The sequence below is a fragment of the Egretta garzetta genome, unplaced genomic scaffold, assembly GCF_000687185.1.
Source record: "Egretta garzetta isolate BGI_Z169 unplaced genomic scaffold, ASM68718v1 scaffold115, whole genome shotgun sequence".
Classification (NCBI taxonomy): domain Eukaryota; kingdom Metazoa; phylum Chordata; class Aves; order Pelecaniformes; family Ardeidae; genus Egretta; species Egretta garzetta.
The window spans coordinates 1-7241 of record NW_009259791.1 but is presented as its reverse complement, the minus strand read 5'-3'; the positions used below and the strand labels follow the sequence as shown (position 1 = coordinate 7241).

At 47.3% G+C, this 7241-nt stretch overlaps 1 protein-coding gene across 1 annotated transcript; it reads right to left on the bottom strand.

The window, feature by feature from the left end:
- Positions 1-2319: 2319 nt before the first annotated feature.
- On the bottom strand, positions 2320-6571 carry SMYD1 (SET and MYND domain containing 1; the record flags this gene model as incomplete). Its single annotated transcript, XM_009639597.2, has 4 exons — positions 2320-2478; positions 3901-4069; positions 5484-5647; positions 6479-6571. Coding segments are annotated over 4 exons (585 nt in total), but the record flags the coding sequence as incomplete, so codon positions are not given.
- Positions 6572-7241: the final 670 nt, after the last annotated feature.

The window sequence follows — 7241 nt, the reverse complement described above, 5'->3', positions numbered from 1 at the left end:
ATTTTACTGTGTAAAATGTGTCCATTAAAGTAAAATTTGTATTAAAGGCCTCTTCATTCTTATCATTAACCTCTTCACTGTTGCTATAAAGAGATGCAAGCCTCCAAAATTCACACAAGCCCCAGTAGAAACTGGGCAACAGACTAAGCCAAGGCTATGCTGATGTCGGTGAATGGAGCACAGGCTCAGAGCCATTGAGTGACCCTCTGAGATGCGGTCCATGCTGATGAGCACTCTTCAGCCCCTTCCTGGGGACAGGCACCAGCATTCTGCTGGGGATGTCCCAGTGGGTTGTGTACCCACAGCTGCCCTGGCTGGGTGGATGGAGGAGCACCGGGCAAGAAAAGGGCTCTGTTCCCTTTCCTTTCAAACATGGCCAAAGTGACCACAAGGTGACTGGCAGGGTGATGGAGAGATTTAGGTGGGCTCAAACAAATGTCAGTGATCCCACCTGGAAAGCTGCCTTGGGGAAGCAACTGGTGTGGTGGCAGTTTGGGTGTCTCAACCACCATCCCCATCCTTACACCTCTGCAAAAGGTCCAGCCCTACAGGTTCTGGCCACTCCATCCCCATCTCCCCCCTATCCCTTCCCACCAGCAAGAGGACCCTGGACAGACTGCAGGTGTCCAGTGTCCAGTGTGTGTTTCACCCCAAACCGTGCCTGATAAATTTGGTTGAACTGGAACTGAAATCTCCTTCCAGGGTGAAATACAGGTTTTCTGTCCTGGCAGGAGAGGGGCACTGGTTGTTCACATTGTAGACACCGAAGGAGCACCACAGCATCTCCCACACCCTCGCTTGGCGCTGCAGGCTGGATGGAGATGTGGGGTTTGGACACACACAGGAGAGGAGACTCTTCCTTCTTGGCTGCCTTTTCCAAGCCCTGTGCTGGGAAAATCGTCACTGGGAAATGGATGTATTGCTGGTGTGATATACCAAGCTGGGATGATGTTCTCACAACTGCTCAAAGCTGCTCAGGATGTTAGGAAAACACCACCAGTGCCTCTTCACCTCCTCCTGCAACCCCAACATGTGCCACTAAAGGACCGATTTGTCCTCTTGTGCAGCTCTCCCATGACTCTTGTCTCTTCAGGGAAGGTTTTTATGTTACAGGATGACGTTGATCCTCATGCTAGGAATGGAACCAATATAGATTGTCACACTAGTTATCAGATGGGCACCTCATGGGCAAAGAGAAAGGCCTAGCTCAACAGCTCCTAAAAAGCAGATGTTGGTCTCCAGTGAACTCATCTTACATGTGGAGAAACATAAGCAAAATCACTGAGAAATGTCAAAGCGGAAAAGAGCTGGGTTTGTTTTCTTGCTACTCTGCTGAGGAGCAGGTAGGGGATTCTTGAACAAACCATTCCCTTTCATCTCTTGGCTGCCATTGAAGGTATGGAGCAAACCAGTTGGATTTTGAGATAGATGGGCAAACAGCAAAGTTCAAAATTGATTAAGCACCTGTCTAAACTGAAAGGCAGATCCTGAAAGCCATCAGAGCCCTGAGCTCACCCTGAAGGTGAGCAAAGGTGGATCCCCCTCCCTGGAAACCGCTTGTTCAGTTCCACACAGCCAGGGCACCACACCAGTGCAACTGGCTTCTGGCACAGAACCATCTCATATCCATCTGCCGCCATCACTGCAGACATTTTCTGATTTTTAACTAAGGAGACTAATTTACCCTAATTAATGTATCCTGATGTAGTAACTTCACTTTATCTCACTTGCAAAGTGCCCACAGTTTGATGTTACACCTGTGTCAGCTGCAGAATCATTGTTCATCTGTTTTTTCATCAGAAAAATGTCACTTTACACAAACCACCATCTGCAGGTCTTATTCAGTCTGTACTGAAGGCCCACAGATACACATGACACTTTTTGGAACCAGCTTCCCACTCCCACCATCCCTTGGTCAACCACTTATGGACATCATTGGAAATAAAAGATGATAACAAGGAAGTGATGGGAGAAAACCACTTAGGAAAGAGTCAATTAAAATTTAACCAAGGCCTTCAGGATCAGGACTTGTGTAGAGACAAACAGGCTTCCAATAAAAATGTAAATAATTCTGTAACAGGGTTTTTTCCTCCGATTTTTAATGCTAGTGGTAGAAAAAGGATGTTGTTTCTGCCAAGATCTCTGCTTTGAGCCCCAGAAGATTTTTCAGGACTCTCCCCCAGCGGGTCCATGCTCTCAGACTGGTGCCACTGAGACAATCCTTATGGATATATCACATTCCTATATCATATTCCCCATGTTTGGAGGTGGTACAGGCGATGTTGTCCCACAGGAATGAATTTGTGTCAAGCTCAGGGTTTATTCCTTCTTGTGGAAGAGGCTTGGTGAGGCCTCGTTGCTGGGTTCAGGCATGACTTGAATCTTTTGGTTTTTGAGGGCAGCTTCCCTCATCTTGTAATACATGAACTCATTCTGCTGGAACATGCGCAGCTCCATCTCCGTCTGGACACGCATGACCTGAGGGACACAACAGGTCATAAAACCCGTGACGCAGGGGACCTCGAAGCAAGTGAATAAAGCACTGCCTAAAAATGAGGACCATCCTTCAGGCATGTCCTAGGCCATGTAATGACTGATGTAATTTAATCTGTGTGTCCCACCAGCTGACCAGACACAGATATCCAGTTACTTTCTCACACCTGGTTACCTGTAGAGTGTGAAGGTGAAGAAGGCATCAGCTCTTCCTGCAGCCAGCTCTTCTGCAGGCTGCTGGGAAGCCTCACACTCCCAAAGCTGATGCAGCACCTAGAGCCAGGGAGTGAGTGTGCTTCCTATTCACATCCCAGGCCTGAACCTCAGTATCACCCACCACAGGTGTGGGTCACCTCATGTGGGAAAAGGCAGAGGAGGAGGAGGGGGATGTTCAGCCCCTCTTGGACCACATCACAGTTGCACTCCCTGGATCCCAGGATTCCCCACAAGCAGAGTCATTCCTAGTGCTGCGTTATGGCAGAGGCTCAGGAGGAATTTTAGGAAATGTTTTTATACCTCTGTGAGTTTATTCAACCCTTGGTTGAAACTATTTTCCTCCTGAAGTAAGTGGGAAGGGAGATACAGAAATGGAGGTGCTGGGGTCTCGCCCTCTGCTATGGGGAAGCAGTCAACTGACAGGCTGGCTTTAGGCACTAGATACTCATTTTTCTGATGATATAAAATTGTAGTAATAAAGGTTATAGCTCTGACATAATGGGGACTAAGACATCACTAAAGGATTTCATTTGGTGTCATGTAAGTTTTTTGGCTAATAAAGGAGAATGCTGTAAAGCCAGCAGGTCACATGGAGTGAGTTAAAGGCTAAAGAAATGATAGATCCCCAGCCGCAGTTGTAAATAGTTCATCACCGCTGAGTGGATGTAATTCCCTGGGATCTGCAGCTCTTGACCCTAAGCTAGGAAATACACCTATCAGTCAGCCAAGGAAAAAATACATTGCAGCTTAGAAGGACTGGGTGGTGGTAAATTAACAATGGACACCGATAAAGAAAATCAGTTGGTAAGCTGAGAACATCCACCATACGTAATTTCATACAGCCAGATTGTAATGCCATCCATCCAAGAGCAGAGAAATCAGGCTGTTTGAAGAATGGGAGGCTCTGTCCTTGGGCACAGCAGTTTCAAAGAAGATTCAGGGGCTCAGTGGCCATTTTTAATATATGTCCTGGTGCGGAATAAAAGCTAATATTCAGGGATGAAAATTTCCCATGGGAAGGGACATGCATTTCCCAGCAGACTGTAACATAATCTAGAGAAAACCACAGCACTAGTAAGAAGCAGTCAGTACTTGATGCATCTCTCAGCTCTTACAGATGGGTTGTTTCTACAGCTTGAATGTAATTTTGCCCAGACAGCCAGCAGAGACAAGAAAGGAGATGACACCTACCTCCAGGTCTTTGGTAATTGGGTGGGAAGGTCCATGGGTTATCAGGAGAATGGCATAGGCTTTACAGATCAAGCCATGGCCGGCTTCAATGAGACCAGCATGCCAGTGAGTCACTCCTGCCCGCATCACGGCCATCCCCAGCTGCGCGTTGTTGGGATGGTATATTTTCCTGGAAAAACATTGAGTAATTTTAGTTCAGGAAAGATCTGGCTTCCCAAATGTTTGCCAGTGATACAGTTGCCAGTGATATGTTTGCCAAAGAGCAGACTGTTTACTCAAGTGAAGAGTGTATTGCATTCGGTGCCACTGAAATGTGCGGCCCTGCTTAGAAAGGGGCAGGCATGAGTTACACGAGGACACGAGTTATATGAGGGCATGAGTTGTTGTGAAAGAGGATGAACGACCTGTGAACAGGCAAAGTTGGACACCTGGGTTGGAGAATGCCAAGCTCTGTCATGCCACATTATTTGGGCACAATCAAAAATCAATCTAACTCAAAAGCCCAGATGGCACCAACTTAACTTCAGACGCTTAATGAAGTGCCTAAATTGAGAATGTAACAACCACCAGCTTCTCATTCAAAGTGGTGAGAGAAACGGCAAGTTCCAGAAACTCCAGAAATGTTGATCTCATCCCCTGGAGATGTATCCATCCCTCCAGGGACTGGAAGATCCCTCCCCTACAGTCAGTACCCCTGGTGGGCAAGATGAATTCTGGCTTTGACATCCAACATTAGAAGCACAGGCAGAGTTAGAAGCTGCTTGGATTTACCTGAAAACCTGTCTTCAAAGGTTTAGTTGGCATTTTGAATTGGAAGATCTTAAAGTAAGGAAGGAAATTACTGCAGTCCTCACTCGGGACTGAAAAACTGAGGAACAGGGAGGGGAAGCGATTTCCTCTGTGTCATTCAATTAGCTCAGTGCCAGGGCTGGGACATGAAGTGGCTTGTCAGGCTTGCAAACCAGGGAGGTGACACTGTCACCCCTCTGAAAAAGAACAAAATATCACAGGGGTTGTGGGGTAGAACCCCAAAAAGACAAGTAATGGGTATGAGATACTCTCAGCAGGAGGGTGAACGAGATGACAAAATGGGCTTTTCTCTCTCTTCTCTATGGTTTCCATTACTTTTTAATTTTTTTAATTTTTTGCTATTTAATACTTATCAGTCCTATAGTAAAACCTCGGTAGTAATAAAGTACATCATTTATACTGTGAGGTTTGTCCTGGATCTATGTGAACTAAGCCTGAATATCTTTATTCTCACTATTTACCACAGGACTTGGGCATACTAATTAGCCAAGACAAAAATCCATGTATTATTCAAGAGTGAAGGCACATCGTGAGTGCTAGTCGCAGTTTAGTAAACTGTAAACCATTTGCCAGTCACAGTTTAGTAAATCAAGGTGCTTGGGAGCTCTTGTGCATTTAGGAAGGGGTCTCTTTCTGTCTGTGATACAATCAGGTCACAGTCTTAATGCCAGCACCGCCACCCTGATGGGAGCAGACAAAGAAAATTATTTCATAACATGGTGCCTAACATTGCATAACCCCAGAGAGCTGTCAAAAATAAGGCACAGACATACAGGTAGCCATCCACCATTCTCTTGGCGTAGTCAGCTGCTTCCTCAAACATCTGGAGGTAAGAGAGCACCTCGGAGGCAATGCTGAGGATCCTCAGGAGGTAGATGTTCGTGTCCCCCAGCACAGGCTCCTGTTTCTTCAGGCACTCACGACACAGCTTCACGACCTGCGCCCAGGGGAAGCAGGGAGAGGAAGGGAAAGTCAGAGCACCTTTGGCCCTGAAGCTGCCACACCAAAGCCTGGTGGGTCCCATGGTCCATACCAGTCCTAGAAGCAAGTCAGCCGCCATGAAGGTTGAGGAAGATACAATATGCTTTTATTTGTTGAAAAACATCAGTCTAGCAAAATGGTTGGTGCTCAGATCTTCCTCTGCCAGGGTTACATTTATAAAACTGGTGAGGGAAAAGTGATGCCTACTGTTCAGGAGAAGAAAGACCCCAGGAGGTTGGGTTTTGTCAGACACCAAGTGCCTACAGGACTCTTACACCCCAACACCATCGACCCAACCTCCTACAAGCAGCTGATGGAATGAATGCTCTTAATGACCCCATGGGGCTGGTGACACACAGCTTCACTGTCCCATGCATCACAGCTGTAGCTAGCCATGACCCAACGCCCAGATCTCTGCTCTGGAGGACTTCGGTGTTTTCCCAAAGAAAGTTCAAACCCAGAGGCTGTTGCTCAACCTGGAGTGCTTTCCTGAAGCCGTTACACTCTGAAGAGAACAATTAAATATTTCCTGGGCCAGAAAAAGAGGCAGAAAGGAAGAAGTGACTTGAGCTCTCTCACCCTTTGCCCTTGTGCTCCAGGTGGGACGTGGCTCTCCCGCACCACACACCCATCCTCAACACCCGACAAATGAGCAACATGCAGGGGATGTTTGGGTTACAGCAGAGGGGCTTTGTTTCACCCTTAAATCATTGACATAGAGAGGGACAAGACCTGCTTTCCCTGGCAGTGCATATACAGCAAAAGAGCAAAAAGTACTGGGACTCACTTCATGGTAAAGTCCCTCCATGCGGGCCTTGCTGATCTTCTCCAGCGTGTCCTTGGAGAACTGGATGACCTCCTTCACCGTCTCTGCAGAGGGCTGGGGACAATGTTAGGAAAAATGGTGAGGAAAACGCACTGCCCGACAGATGCCAAAATACCCTGGTCGAACGGATGCTTGCTCCGCAGTTTGGGAACCCAAATCAGCTCAGTGAGATGCTTCCCGCGTCACTCACTACCTTCCTACCGCTGGCTGTGTATCCCAGCGTGCCTCCTCAGACCTGCGTAAGACTGGGCTGAAATGGTCCCACTACCAAATGGGGAGGTGAAGGTCCTGCTGGCTTCAGCAAGTGTTGCCCATCAGGGTCACGGACATGTACACCTGGCATGCATAACTGGGTTCCTCAGCTCTTCCCTCCACTTCTCTCCTCTGGAAAAGGGACAGAATTGACCCTGCAACTGGGACATCTCACAAGATGTCAAAGAGGCTGTGGAAGCCACCAGTTGGTGTGTATCAGGCACTCCTTGTGCAGCTGCTTGAGAGAAATGAGGCTCCTGAATGAGAGATGGGTGGAATGAGGATAGAAAAGCTCACTAAATTTTACCCACTCTGAGAAATGCTGTCATTAGGTCCAAACACCATAAGATGCTTGACTTCAGATTTCACTTGCATCCAGCGAGTGAAATTTGTTTTCCCACACACCTCAGAGAAGTTTGGATTTCACCATGTATTTGAAGGCATGATGCACATCTAGGCATACCTGACAAAA